The sequence below is a fragment of the Typopeltis vanoorti genome, chromosome 16 (assembly GCF_054136105.1).
Source record: "Typopeltis vanoorti isolate ZY-2024b chromosome 16, IOZ_Tvanoo_1.0, whole genome shotgun sequence".
In the NCBI taxonomy this organism is placed as follows: Eukaryota; Metazoa; Arthropoda; class Arachnida; order Uropygi; family Thelyphonidae; genus Typopeltis; species Typopeltis vanoorti.
Window position 1 is genome coordinate 88,607,842 of NC_143564.1, and position 16,254 is coordinate 88,624,095.

The 16,254-nt window shown below is 35.2% G+C and overlaps 1 protein-coding gene across 1 annotated transcript in view; it reads left to right on the forward strand.

The window, feature by feature from the left end:
- AsnRS (asparagine--tRNA ligase) overlaps positions 1–16,254 on the forward strand; it is a 285,820-nt gene that overhangs the window by 47,418 nt on the left and 222,148 nt on the right. The window contains exons 4-5 of the mRNA XM_090406589.1: positions 3,034–3,216; positions 8,829–8,907. Coding sequence (XP_090262715.1) covers positions 3,034–3,216; positions 8,829–8,907 — 262 coding nt within the window. The remainder of the gene's footprint in view (positions 1–3,033; positions 3,217–8,828; positions 8,908–16,254) is intronic.

Sequence of the window (16,254 nt, forward strand, 5' to 3'; positions counted from 1 at the left end):
TGGGTCTTCTTTGGCAAGATGTTTTGCTAGCAATTTGGAGTCTGTAATTCATGCGCAGTTGAAGTAAAGATAACTGTCATCTGCAAAGTGTAAATGGCTTAAATAGCTTCCGTTTATCTTCAGACCTTCCCTTCTCAATCAAGAAGTTTGAATATTTCTTCTGAGCATGCTGTGAATAATTTTGGAGATATTGTGTCACCCTATTTTATACCTCTCTGTATTTCCACAGTAGAGATGTTTTCATTGATATGAATTGCTGCTGTGCTGATTTGATGATCCTGACATATGGCTCCTCCACTTGTTGGTTTCGTAATGCTATAAGTATTGCACAAGTTTTTACTGAATCAAAGGCTTTCTCATAATAAAACCAAGACATAATGGTAACTGATATTCATTACATCTTTCAATAATCTGTTGTACAACTTGAATATTGTCCATTGTACTAAAGCCACTTCAAAAGCCTGCCTGTTCTTTTGTTGTGCTAGGTCTAAAGTTGTACAAAGCCTATGAGCTAAGTCTTTTGTAAACACTTTGTAAACCACTGATAGTAGACTGATGGGTCAGTAGTTCATCAAGTCTTCTACATCACCATTTTCATGTGTCAGAATTAGGGTAGCCTTCTTCCCTGTTTTTGGTACATCATTTTTTTCTTCAGACATAAAGTAAATAGTTTGCTAAGATTTTGTAGATCATTTCTTCACCTGCTTTTAGAAGTTCAGCTATAATTCTCTCCTCACTTGCAGTTTTTCCATTTTACAAGCTTTGGATGCTCCACGTAACTTCTGCTAACAGCTGGTACTTCAGCTATTTCGTAGTTGTCTTCTTCATCATTTAATTCATCATCCTCATATAATATTGAATAAAATTATTCAGTTCTCTTTGTTATAACATATCCATCTCTGGTTATGGTCCCATCTTGTAGTTTCCATGTCCACTTCCTATGTTTTTTTTTTTTTTTTTTCCTTTCTTGAAAAAAGAATTCATGATGTACAGGTTTTCTTTTTCTGCAAATTATATTAAGCTTGCTTTTCTATTATCTCTCATGCGATATCCAAAATTTCCCATTGAGCTTTCATCTGATTGTTGTATACCAATTCTAGCATTAAAGTCTCCCATTACATTTCTGAAATGATGTTTTCCTTTATTGTAAAGTTGGGATACATCGTGATAGAAGCCTTATTTCTTCATCAGTATGACTTTATTGTTGGTGTATAGATCAGATATACTCCCAAATTCTATTATGTTCAATTTTTTGTTAATCATGAATTCTGCTCCACTCATTCTTTCCATATTTTGGCCTCTATGATACAGTATGTTTCCGTTTTTTAATTGAAGAATTTCTTCACCATTACATCTAACTTCACATAGTCTGAGAATGTCCCATTTTACTCACTTTAGCTCTTCAGTTCAGTTAGCTGCACTTCACTGCTCAGAGTCCTACAGTTTAAAGTTCCAAGTTCTAGTTATATATATTGGAGTAGACATATGCATAAACCTCACCTTTGGTTTGAAAGAAGTCAAAAAGTGTGTAACTGGGAAAGCTGAGATAAGTAGTGCTTGGGAAAGTAGAACTTGAAGTTTTGCAAATTGGAGGCAGAAATGAACATCATTGATTTTTGAACTGAAGCCACGTATATTGGTGTAGTGTATTAAGAAGTTTCTGTGAGGTTTGCTATTGACTATACTCACATTTCCAAGGTAGTATTATTAAGTAGGATTGGATTTTTGCAAAATGTGTTAATACTCCTATCTTATAATTGATTCTCCATGATTTCCCTAATGTGTTAATACTCCTATTTTATAATTGATTCTTCATGTGTTATCTCCACGTTGTTGTTTTTCTTTTTGTTGTCATAATTTTTTGCCTTATTTCTGCTGTACATAAGTGAGATCTGGTCAGCCTTGTACGCTCCCTGTGTTGTGAGCCCAAGGTGATGCTTGAAAATTTTCTTGCAGTCAAGTCAAATTTGCATTGTTTGGCAAGCTTGCAGATATTTAGCTTGTGTCTGTTTCTAAATGAAAGTTCAGTACACCTGGTGTTGTATTTTTTATTCTCTGCTCATATTGTCTTAGACTGACATGGCAATAGGTAGCGAAGTTGGGTATTTTCATCAGTAGGCACATTATTGTTGAGACATTGATTGTGAATAACTCTCCCCCCAATGTGTTAATTTTACACAAGAAAGTACCATAAAGCATACAAGTATATACTTGTAATAAGGTGCTGGTCTATGCTGTCTGTGCACTTTCTGGTATTTAGAAACTGTTTACCAGAAGATAGGCACAGAGAAGAGAAAGAATGGCTGGCTGTGGTTGTTCAGGAATTTTATTGCCAATTCGCCAATCTTTGTCCAATTGGTGTGCATTGACCGGCAGCAAAAATTGCACTGAAGGGTCTTTTTCTTGTCTGTAATCTCCAGCTTGCAGCTATAGCACGTCTGAACTTCAGGTGGCCTGTCAAAGTTAATGAGATTTTTGTACAACTCTGTTAGACTCTTGGCTTTGTTTTCTACCATCTTTGCTTTGTGCTGTAGGCATATCTGCATATAATACATGTGTTTTCTTTGGCCAATATTAAAATAGAAAAAATCTTGTTGTTAAGGTTAGAGTACTTATAGTTGGTCTTGATTTCTTCAGATTCTTTACATCTATTACTATACTGTCATTTGAGATGTAAAATTGGGTAAAAATCAATTTTAAATAGTGATAAAATGAGAGACCACAAAATCTGACCAGCACAATCCAGAGTACCACACAGCCCTGCTCATAATTGTGTTCTTTGGTTAGTTTTGCAATTCTTACAATTAAACTACAATTGTTCTTACAATTAATTTAATGCTGTTTGACAAGTAAAAATGTGAAGTGAGAGTGGCATCTACTAGTCTTGTATATCATATGGCAATACATGAGTCCCAGTGGTGTTACACCATCAGAATTTTATTGCAGTTATATTTCTTGGTACTATGAAATCTTCTTATTATTGCATAAATTTTCAAGCACTTACAAGGGATAAACTTTTTTTTCTAATTTTAGAAATGGGAGCTGGCATCCCAATCACAATTGAAAAAAGTAAAAAAAATTTATACCCGAGAACAATTCAAAAAGGCAGAGAAAATTAAAAAAGAGCTAAATGATGTAGAAAGGAGAGAAAAAAACTTAGAAGAGGCCAAAAAAATTCAAATAAAAGTTAATCCATCATTACAACCTCCTAAACAGGTCAGTTAATCTCAAAGAAGTTTTAATCTTCTTTGAAATTTTGCTTTTATTATCATTATACTGTACTAATAATATTAAATAATATACTATTAGTAAATTATTTTTTTACATTTATAACTGCATATATACTGATCATATCATATTATTTTGTCTACCATTCACACAAGTGATATCTTTTTTTTTTTTTTTTGACAACTATTTTGACTGAAAAAATTTCTTAGTACTGTTTATAATTTAAAAATTGCCAATAATTAAAAAAAAATACTAAATATACTTAAATCCTTTTCAATATACACATAAATTGTACCATGCTGAAGGTGCTAACATAATGTAATAAAATTAGGACAAGATTATGTTTACTGAGTGTGAGCAAAAGGCAGATTATCAGGCAGGCAGGTATGTCTACTGGGGTGATATAATTATGGGCTCATCATTATTGAATGATATCATAGCCACATACAGGGTGGCCATAATTAAAGAGTAGGTGTTCAGAGCCCTGTAGTAAAAAATGTATTGGATGAAATTCAACTAAATTCGATGTAAGTACACTCTGGAACAGGGTTTTTATTTACAGAAGATAAAAATAGTACAAAATTCTGCCACCAGGGAATTCCCCTCCCCTCTAAATGTTGAGCCCATACACGAGAAATTGGTTCATCAACCTATAGTATATGGGTAGTGGGTTGGGAAAGGAGAAACTTGTTTACATTTGATTTAAAAGCCTATATCTTGTATTCCTTGGGGAACACATCAGGAGGAAGACTGTTCCACAATATAGCAGAGATAAAGGAGGAGGAGAAGAAACTTGTTCTGTGGGTTTCAAAGTGTACTGTGAAGAGATGAGTTGATTGGTGGTAAGAGATGGGTCATTAATCAGTCTAATTGCCCCCTCTTTTTGAGTCAAGCATTTTGATAGAGCTCTTAGCGGCCATATTCCAAATGTGAGAGCAGTATTCATTGCCCGGGAAGATTTGTATAAGGTTAACAGCTGTTCAGAGGTGAAGTAACGTCTTGAGCGAAAGAGAAAAGCTAGTTTTTTAGAAGCTGAGGATTCAATGATTGTGATTGTTTATGCCAGGAGAGGTTTGATATCAGGGTAATTCCAAGAAGAGAGATCTCATCTTGTCTGGAAATCTGAGTGTTGTCAAAAATAATACTGGGAGAAAATGGTTTCTGGGTTTTACTAGCTTCGAAATTGACTAGGTTATCTGAACCCCATTAGAGGATAGCTTGGAGATCAGAATTGAGAGCAATTGGTGGTTGATGTTCTGTAGATTGAGGTGAGTTGTGTAGAGTATGGTTTATCAAATGAAAGGGAGGAGTGCAATGTGCTGTCATCTGCAAAACTGTATTGGGTTGGAGGTCAACTGAAGTAGGTCATTGATGTATAGAAGAAAGAGAGTTGGTGAAAGTACAGAACCTTGTGGAACCCTAGCATTAGTTGAATGGTGAGAGGAGAAGGAACTAGCCACCATCACACATTGTGTGTGTGTCCAGACAGAAAGCTGGCAATCTAACTGCAGAAGTCCTAAGACAGACCAAATGATGGAAGTTTGCTTAGTAAGCCTTTCTGCCAGATCTGGTCAAACATTTTCGAGATATTAAGATGTCCATGCTATAATAATAATGATAATAATAAATAACTGATCAAAATTATTTCTTCATGAATTTCCTGTGTGTGTAGCATTCCACCTAGCATACCCTGAATATACGACTCTGTTAATAATGCCAGTTTTTTTTGCATAGGATTGTTGGCTTATATGAATAGGTTCACAGTAGGGTTCTCTCCACAAGATTTTCTAGCTAGTCTTAGATGTTTTACATTGAAAATCACTTCTAAAAAGTTGCACATTGAGAGGTTAAAAGGTTTATGTACATATAAGTTTTTCATTGTGTAGCAGAATTACTGACTTATAAACTGACTTTAATTAAAATAAATTGGCTTAAGGTACACACAGCCTGATAATACACATAATTGACAGACATACTGTGCATGTAAGATTAACTTAACTGTTAGTTCATTAATTACTTTACTCTAAATCCAAATTCTAATTTCTAATCTTGCACATCTAAGATTATATTGAAGATAATAAAAACTTGAATACATGCAAAAATAAAGAACCAAATTAGTGAAACACAGAATGGTTTTGTGGAAGGAAAAGGCACAATATATGCTATTTGAAAGAGCAATTGAATTAGGCAGATCGGTGCATCTGTGATTTATAGACTTCCAGAAGGCATTTGACAGAATCAAACACAATAAATTATTTGAAATCCTTAGAGTATGATATTAACAAAGACCTGAAAATAATCTTGCAACTGTACTGAGGACAGAAACCTGCTTGCAAGGAGATGAGAAGACCGTTGACATTAAAAGAGGAGTAAGACAGTGATGCATAATCTCTCCAATACTTTTTAACATCTATAGTGAACACCTAATGAAGAATATAGAGGAAATGGAAATAGGAATCAAGATCAGTGGAAAATATATAAATAATATAAAATATGCTGATGATACTGTGTTCATAGCTGATTCAAATACAGCATTGAAAGAAATGCTAACCAAGATAATCCAAAATGGAATGGAGTATGAAATAGAATTAAACCTTAAAAAGACCAAATACATGATATTAAATAAAGGAAGTACAATAAGAAGCAAACTAGAAGTGTTAGGTCATAACATACAAGTGGAAACATACAATTACCTTGGATGCATATTCACAGAGACTGGGAAAAGGAAAGAAGAAATACAAACCAGAATCCACAAGGCAAAAGCAGCCTTCTGGAATAATGGATGCATCCTCAGAAATGATATTGACAGCAAAAACAAAAAAAAACTAAGAATAATCAAAACATACATATGGCCAATCTTAAATTATGGATGTGAAAACTGGATATTAGATAAATGGACAATAATGGAGAAGAATACAAGAATTCAAGTTATTGTGCTATAGAAAAGCCCTCAAAATTTCATGGAAAGATAAAATAACAAATGTAGAGGTGCTATGAATGATGGACATGAAGATTCATGATGTCTCTGACTAGTTGGTTCTTGAAAGATGAGAATGGTCAGACATATAATGAGAGGATCAGCTGAAGAATTGAGTAAAGTAATTCTAGAAGGAAAGATAGAGGGAACAAGGAGAAGGAGGATGGATAGATGATGTTCTGGAATGGGCAAAAATTAAATTATATAGCAACATCAAAAGAATAGCAGAAAATAGAGCGATATGGAAATCCATAATTGCGAACCTTCAATATGATGATTCCTCCTAAGAAGAAGAATGCCAGATTACTTGGCTTTGATGGGCTGTTGAGCCTAACACATAAGGGGAAGATGAATAACTTAAATTTGTGGAATGGAAATTGAATTATTGCACTCAGTTTGTTTCTGTAGGATGACCCTCCCCATCAAAAAGGCCTAATTTATAATTATTTTTAAAAATAAGTTTGTTAAAATAACGTGTTGCAGGAAGTCATTATGTAATGCTGTTAACTCATGTTCATATCTGGCAATTTCAAAGGACGTGCGAAGTATGACATCGTCATGGTTGGATGTCAATACGTGACCATATATGAAAGTTTCAAGAGATGCATGCTTACAATGGAAGTTCAGGCTTTTATAAGGGAAAACGCCGAGAAGGATCTTTGTCTAAGATTTCTCAATCTTCTCCTACCTGGATCCACTGCCATGAGAGGGATTGTGTCAATTGTCAGAATGTCTTGCTAGGAAGGAGCTGCACATTCCTGCCATGTTAAAGGTCCTAGAGGACATAGAATAATTGACTCAAACAAAGAAGAAATTTGGCAAGAGGTCAAAAATGAGCCAGCAGAAGGAAAGAAAGATAGAAGTTACCACTTTCGTGTGGACAAAAGATTCATGTAAAAGGCAGTGATGAATGAGATTTGTAAGTACTTATCATATATTATCACAGATACACTTGCCATATATTCTGAGCAAGAATATATGGCAAGTGTATCTGTGTGTAGGTACAATAAGATTGTGTAAGTAATATCGAAATAAGCTTACTCTGCATGTATCTTAATCTCAATTGTGTATAAGTAATTATTGTAAGAGTAAGAAGAGTACCATACTAGATAAAGTAAATTAATACTGAATTAAGCTAATTCAAGGTATGCCATGCTTTCAATTTGTGTATGTATGTATGTATGACTAGCAGGATATTCTAGAGTGATTTAATTTTCAGCCTCCAGAAAACTTGATATTCTTTTTTGCTCAAGATGATACTTCTCATCTGTCCAGCTGCCAATAAAACTTTAAAAATCCCAATCTGTCTAACCTTGGAATACTATTTCAAGTTTCAAATGTTTTTATATACAGTTGACCCTTGAAGAATGTGAGTTTGAACTTCACAGTTCCACTTATATGTATTTTTTTTTTTTTAAATAAATATATTGGAAGGGAAGAAACATAGAACTGTCTGAATCAGGAAGTATTGAAATTGAGAAAGACTTGTAATGCAATTGTGTGTGTGTGTGTTAATATGGATCAGACTATGTAAATATTCCTTAATTAAATGGTTTGTGAACAACACATTGGACTGATTCTGTCAGTGCACTATCCTGAAAATTTTGAGCCTGCATAAGATATAAATTTAAGTGATCAATAATCTAGCCACAACTAATTAAAGGTAAAGTTTAACATAAGTTAAACTTTACCTTTATGGGGATGCTAACAATATCTGCTTTGTCCTTTGTTTAAAATCTTATAATCTCACACTCAGCACCCAGTCTAGCTGGTGCAGTTGTAAAACAAATAAATTTGTTAGACTATAGAGCGTGTGAACATAAGATCTAGTAGAAATAAATAAATGGCTGCAGTCGATAGTTGAGGCAGTCGACTGTTCACTACAGTTCATGAAGTTTAAGTAAAAAAGAAAAAGGACGAAGCAAGGGGTGAGAAATACCGAAATACAGAAAATATAACAGTACTAATGATGTCTTATGTTATGTAAGATGAAATTTCTCTATAGTTACAGATACTCAACCGGCCTCATTATACAAGAAAGTAATTGGAAATTAGCTTTTGATGTTAGCTAAAACACATCAGCTATGGCTGGTGAATAGTTGTCAAAACACTTTGAGAGGCAGGTAATCAGCCTATAGATTGAATTTGAGTGGACTTTCCACAGCCCTAATTTAAATCCTCCTGATTACCACTTTGGGGCTTATTTATGGGACTGTGTTGGGGAGGAGGATCACACAAAAAAGTGAAAAATAATATGAAACATGCATGGTATCATTTTTTACCATTAATAAAATGTTTGAAAGTTTGGTTATACTATTCATATCTTAAAGTGAAGGAAAGGGAGAGTGATAATTCGAGGTATTCTGTATGATTCGTACAATTTCTAATTCAATGCTTTGATGCAGTTGTGCACTATTTGCTTACTTTCCTCTTGCATCTAAAACCAAGCTAATAATTGGGAATTTAAAGTTGTGCATTTTTTTCTTTTTTTTCACTATTGTTAAAATGTTTTTATGATATAGTCAGTATTTTGAAGCTTAATACTGAACAGTTCTTGATAGTAGAATGCAATTTTTCTTTTTAATTTCCTATAAAACTAACATTTCTTTTGATACATATTCAGATAAAAATACGAAACAGCAGAAAAAATAGAGAGCAGAGGGTAAAGGTATATGGTTGGGTTCATAGACTTAGGCGACAAGGTGAGTATATATGAGGGGCTTATTATGTTTAGGCAAAAAAAAATTATTCTTTTACTCTAATTGGTATTTTTGCAGCTTGCTATTTTAATTTCAAATACTTAATTGACCTAAAAGTTTTCAGAATTTTGTCTTTAAGTTTTATTTTAATTTTTATCCTTGTCTGTCATAGTAAATTATTATATCTATTTTGTTATTATTATAATACAGCTATATTGCCTGCTTCAGTTTAGGAGTGCCCCTGTTTAAATGTCATTGGCTATTTACTCATGGGTTCTTAGGGTATTATGAGTGTAGATGTACTAAAAAGTATATGTAGCTTAAGGAATAGAAATTGCACATACCTTTTTCTGGGTGTTGTGGCTTTTCCTCTGTCTGCGATGTCGAGAACTGCAGAGTGTGTGTGTGGGGTGGGGGGGGTAGGCAGTTTGGTAGAATAAGTTAGAAAAACCCGGGTTTTTTTCGTAATATATAGAAACATATACTTTTATATAGGGTGGGGAAAAAAGTGAAAGGGTTAATTTTTTAAAATAAGGAGGGGAAGGGGAAAGGTGGTTGACGGGGTGTGGACCGTTTCGACTATTCGTGGTCATCATCGGAACATATTGGGAAAGTGGAAGCTATGTCAGGTCGGGTGGGTGCTTCAGAGGTGTTTGTGTTGTCTCCTATTGGTCGGGATTGTGACCTCAATTTAATGTTGTGAAGCTTCCAAACCTCGGAGATTATGTAGGGCCTGTGTACGTTGATCGAGTTCGCGTCACACTTTATAGCTATTGTTTCCGATATTCTGAGCATTGTTTCATTGTCTTGTCTGTCTATTATGATGGCCTTGTCTATCTGCGGGGTGTGTTTTTGTTCAAGGGCGTGAACAGCTATTTCCGTTTTTCCTGTGCTTTGTATACGATTTTTCTTTTTAATGTTGCGTTTTTTAGTGTTTAAATGTTCTGGAATAGGGATGTTACAGTCACGGAAGTGTTCTTGTAGTCTTGCCCATAAAGACCTGATGGTGGAACCTGTGTAGGTGATGTCACAGTCTTTTTGGCAGGGAAATTTATAGACTACATTGTGCTGTTCAAATATATCTTTTTGTGTGTGAGGTTTGGTGGATTTTAGGAGGTTAGCCAGTTTTTGGCTTGTGGTATTCACCACAAGCCAAAAACTGGTTAGCCAGTTTTTGGAGGTTAGCCAGTTTTTGGCTTGTGGTGAATACCACAAGCCAAAAACTGGCTAACCTCCTAAAATCCACCAAACCTCACACACAAAAAGATATATTTGAACAGCACAATGTAGTCTATAAATTTCCCTGCCAAAAAGACTGTGACATCACCTACACAGGTTCCACCATCAGGTCTTTATGGGCAAGACTACAAGAACACTTCCGTGACTGTAACATCCCTATTCCAGAACATTTAAACACTAAAAAACGCAACATTAAAAAGAAAAATCGTATACAAAGCACAGGAAAAACGGAAATAGCTGTTCACGCCCTTGAACAAAAACACACCCCGCAGATAGACAAGGCCATCATAATAGACAGACAAGACAATGAAACAATGCTCAGAATATCGGAAACAATAGCTATAAAGTGTGACGCGAACTCGATCAACGTACACAGGCCCTACATAATCTCCGAGGTTTGGAAGCTTCACAACATTAAATTGAGGTCACAATCCCGACCAATAGGAGACAACACAAACACCTCTGAAGCACCCACCCGACCTGACATAGCTTCCACTTTCCCAATATGTTCCGATGATGACCACGAATAGTCGAAACGGTCCACACCCCGTCAACCACCTTTCCCCTTCCCCTTCCTTATTTTAAAAAATTAACCCTTTCACTTTTTTCCCCACCCTATATAAAAGTATATGTTTCTATATATTACGAAAAAAACCCGGGTTTTTCTAACTTATTCTACCAAACTGCCTACCCCCCCCCCACCCCACACACACACTCTGCAGTTCTCGACATCGCAGACAGAGGAAAAGCCACAACACCCAGAAAAAGGTATGTGCAATTTCTATTCCTTAAGCTACATATACTTTTTAGTACATCTACACTCATAATGCCCTAAGAACCCATGAGTAAATAGCCAATGACATTTAAACAGGGGCACTCCTAAACTGAAGCAGGCAATATAGCTGTATTATAATAGTTTATAATGAGGAGTAACATGGGAGCTTTCCCAGAAATAATATACATATCTATTTTGTTTATCCAATGAAACTACTTGCACTTTAAAACAAAATGTTTTGAAAAATGTGGAATTTTAATTCTCTAAAATACTTCATTTGCTTAGAATGAACAACCAAAATGATCTAATTTGATAAGTTTTACCTTTCTCTCTCTCTTTCTCTCTCACTCACTCACTGGCAGCCAACACCTGTTCTACTAGCCTTATCTTTCCCATTCTGCTGAAGTATCATATTTTTAAGAACATTAACTGTCTTTCTAATATCTTAATTTTTTTTAAAAAAAAATGTGATATTGCCATTGATGCAATCTGTAAATGCTTTGAGTGTTTCAAAATAGTTTTTTCTCAGTTTTAAGAACAACCACATGTAGTATATTTTGGTTGAAAGGTTTTCAGAAAATTACAACGTATATTAATTATAATTTTAATTAACACTGCCTGTATTTCAGCAACATTACATTGCCATCATCAGAGATCACAAAGAAATGAATATGTGTACATAGGCACTAACACTGTGTAAATAAAGCCAAAGAAAGCTAACCAGATGCAGGCCTAGAGTTCCGTTCTACATGTCACCCCCGAGCATGCTAAATTGGATGGTCTTGGCTGTTGAACTGAACATCTGAGGATCAGTGCTGCTCAAATTTGGGGCAGTTTCATTCACCCAAATTTGTTGAGGTTTGGGGAGTTTCTCAGGACTGAGGCAGATTCCAGAAAAAGCCTCTCATATTTATATATGCTGCAGTGCAAAAGAGTGGCCTTCCAGTATATCCTGTGGTAAGTGTCCAAAGGATGGTCAGTAAGTCCAGAATGGCTTGAATGGTAGAAACTGATTAGTCTTTGATATTGGATGCCTGTTTGGCCATAGTAGGACAGTTTGCAACTACAAGGCACCTGGTAGACATCTGGTATGTCTAGGGAATGTGGCTGGCCTTGGGCAGAGCAGATGAGGGATGCCAATTTTTTATTTGGCCTCTAAGTGGTTATAAGGTTGTGTATTTCTTTAGGATTTTTGTTAAGTTTTGGATATGTCCTGGATATATAGAATGGCAATAGATTTTATGTAATCTTTGCTCTGGAAGGGGGGGAGTGCGGTTACAGGGTTTTAATATTTTGTGGGGGTTGTAGCCATTGGCTACTGAGATTGTGGTCAAGTTCAGTAGTTATGGCACTAATTAATTTTGCCTTGTTATATAGAGTTTTTGTAATCCCATATTGTTGGAGGTGGGGGGTGATGAGACTTCAGGTGGACATATTTACCAATATGTGTGGTTTTTTCTGTAAACAGAGAATACCAAGGATCCATCAAGCAGGCATCGAATCAGCGTGTCTGGGAATGGAGACTGTCATTTTCCTTTTCTTATAAGCTAAACTGGATCCTGGGGATGTGTTAAGAAAATGTTGAGAGTATCCAGGTCATGTAGCCAAATGGTGAACACATCATCTACGTAGAATAGCCAAACAGTGGATTTATGTGGGACAGAGTTTAAGGTTTTTCTTCAAAAGCCAGGGGTGGAGAAAGAGTGGAACCCATGGCTGTCGTCTCTATCTGTTTGTAGAATTTTCCTTGCCATACGAAATAGCCAGAGTTTGTGGTGTACTGAAACAGGGTTTTCAGAGGCAACATTAAAACTGACCATTATGTCAGTATGTTGGAGTGCAAGGTTTTTATACTGGCTTTAAAGTTATATTATGTGTATCAGTTTAAACTAAAAAACAGTGCTTGTATAACAGGATTATATCATGGTAGCTGTTGCAGTTTTGCCAGTTATACATGACTTCACTATTTTTATCAGGGAATCAGGTCTAATAGTGGAAAATCTGCCACTGAAGCACACTCCAACTCAAAGTTAGCAGAGTTCAAAATAGACACTATCAGTGTACAGTTTCAATAGAAAAGGAGTGGAACTTGGAGAAGAATTAGAGAAGCACCAAGTTGAAATAATTTGCATTTTTAAAACAGAGACAACAAAAACAGATGAGATTCTTCTAAATAATAACACATGATATTGTATTCCAGCAATAATGATCACAGAAAGGAAGGAATAGCTATAATAGTCGGTACTGGACGTGAGGATAACTTTCCTGAATTGCAGGAATTGGCTATGATACTATAGACACTATAATCTGTGGGACTGTAGGCACACTTCTATGTGTATATTGTCCTACAAAAGGTTCTATATGTGAAAGAAGTGGAGAAAATTTCTGAGTCTTAGAGAAGGCAGCTTACATAAGAAAAGGAAAAGTTGGTTCTCGTTTCAGATCTGAAAAGAGTAGGAAATGAATGGAAGACGATCAGATTTTTTTTTTTTTTTAGGAAATTTGAAAAAAAAGCAAGGCTAATAATTATGTTAAGCATCTGCTAGATTTCTGTTCATGATATGGACTTGTTATTACCAATACCATACTCCAATACAAAGCTGTGCACAAATTCACATGGAAAGAAGACAAGAAAAAAGAAAAGTTTCATTGACTGTGTTATTGTTGATAGTGATATTTTCGTGCTTGTTCAAGACACAAGACTATATACAGAATTTGAAATAGGAAGTGATCATTTAATTTTGAGCAGGATGAAATAGAGTAACAAATTAAAAAGAAAAGTAAGTAGTAAGTTTTAAAAAGAATCAAGTGTAATAGTTTATGTATCAAAAAAAAAGTATAAAATATGTATAAAAAATTCTTGTATGTCAGTTAGTTGGCCAAGTGGTTAAAGTGCTCAATCTTCAACCAATAGGCTGCAGATTCAAATCCTACCATGGGCATGAATGTTCGTGATTATTTTTAAATGGTAGATGAATTTCATTGCTTGGTGTCAGACTACCACTACCTCTTTTTTTTTTTTTGGAAGTCTTGCCTAAAACATTCCTTTTGGTCTCTAGAGCAGGGTTTCTGGACTGTATAAAAATAAATTAAAAAAAAAAAAAAGAAAAAAAATTAATAAAAATGATAAATTTTTTAGCCCACATATAGTGCTTATGCTGCAGGTTTACAACTTCTCATGGCAGAAAACAGATAAAATGGAGTTTGAAAACAAGTAACAATCTTTGGAGACTCAGCTGTAGACTAAAGCAAATATCGATTGATTTTTCCATGTATTGTGGTGAAATTGTTTGTAGAGATAGAAAAATAAGTACTGCATGGTGAACTCAGAAAGTTAGAAGCAGTCGTGGAAAAGGAAAAGCTTGCCAGAAGTTAAGCACATGCTCTGAAAGAATATACAGAGAATAAAACAAATCGGCATGCAAAAGTAGGCACTGTAGGCACCAGGGGGTCATAGCCCCTAGTATATATATATATATATATATATATATATATAAATAAATGTCATAATGTTGTGACAGACTATAGTGTTGACTGAATTTTTTTTTTTTTAAATACAAACTGAAAAGATGCTAGTTAAAAAATAGAATATGTTTTTAGTTAAATAGGACTAAAGAGTTCTTGCTTACATTGCAAAATTTAAAAAAAATTATTTTTTAAATCTTGTATTACTAAATAGCAGATATTCTATAGGTTATGTATTGACTGCTCCGTATAATGTTTCATTCTGTTTTATTGTAAAGTTATGAACAGCTCTTTCTTCTTTGCCTATCTTATGTCTTTTCCAGATATACAAAACTGAAATTTGTATCTTTGTTATGTTCTCCAAACTAAATGCCTTACATTTGGCCAGCCTGGCTGGCTGAGTGGTTAGTGTATCCACTCTCCAGCCAAAAGGCTGCTGGTTCGAATCTTGCCGTGGGCATGTATGTTTGTGATTGTTTTTGGAAATACCAGTGGTGGTGGTGGTAGATGGTGAATTGAGTGCAGAGACATGAGTTTTAGAGCAGCTGCCCTCCCTCGATGAGTCCTTGGACTCCCTGGAGGTGTCTAATAATAATAATAAAGTGCCTGATCTAATCCTGATAGCCTATAGGTTGTCAGGAAAGCACCTCTCCCCCCTTTCAAACATGTATAATGCTATGTGTTATAGGTAGGGCCACTAACCAGATCAGTTTCAACCTTTATGGAGGTGAAAAAGTAAAGGAATGTTCATCATAAGCCTAGCGTAGTTAGTATAGGTGTGCAAGAGAGCCTGATAGTATTAGGAGAAAGAAAAGATTAGATAGATGGCATGAGAGAGAGAGAAAAAGGCATCAATTCTTTTATATCATCATATAGCCAAAGGCTATCATTTTTTTCTTTTTCACCATTCTCATGCAGCTGAATAACCAAAAAACCAATCGAAACTAAAGTGCAAAGATGACTGATATATCCAGGTGGTTAACTTTATCTCAGGTAATGTGAGAGAAGCCCATGTAAGACAGAAGCTATGTAAAATGTCTGCTCTAGGCACTGGCAGTCTGTGCCCCTTGGTTGTTGGTAAACCATATGTCAAATTAACATTTAACAGCTTTGAATCAAATGGCCAAATATTTATTTTTATTTTTTTAATTTTTATTTTTATGTTGAGCTCATACATGAGAGGTTGGTTGATCAACTTGTAGTACATTAGTACCATATATGGATAGTAAGTTGGGAAAGGAGGAACTTGTTTACATTTGATTTGAAAGACTATATTGTATTGTATATTGTATTCCTTGGGAAACACAATAGACTGTTCCATGATACAGCAGTTGCAGGAAGAGGAAAAGAAACTTGTTCTGTTTGTTTCAAGGTGCACTGTGAAGGGATGTTGAGCAGCAGCTGCACATGTTCCAACCAGCATAGTATTAAATGGGGGGGGATTATTGATGTTATTTCAGATGAGCATTTCCCATGGATGCTGTTTGGACAGGCTGTTAGTTTGGAGTGCCATGGGATGCAGATGAGGACAGATGGAAGTTTATTGATATTTTTTTTTGAAATGTTGCAGGTTATAGTTATTTGGGAATACTTCTTGAGGAAGGCTGTTCCAGAGGACAGAGATATATGGAATAAAAGAGGATGAATAGAAGCAGGTTTGGTGTGGAGTCCTGTGTAGCTCAGTGGAAGTGGTGCTTGCATCCTTTGTGCTAGGCCGCACAAAGATAGACTAATGGTTCAAGTCTAGTCGCCAACTGGAGCCTTTCTTCGATTGTGCATGAATATGAAAAGAACTGTGATTAGTCATTGGTTTAGGTTGCCCTGCCCAGAATAACTGATATAAATATACTCTACATAATTTTCCTACAATG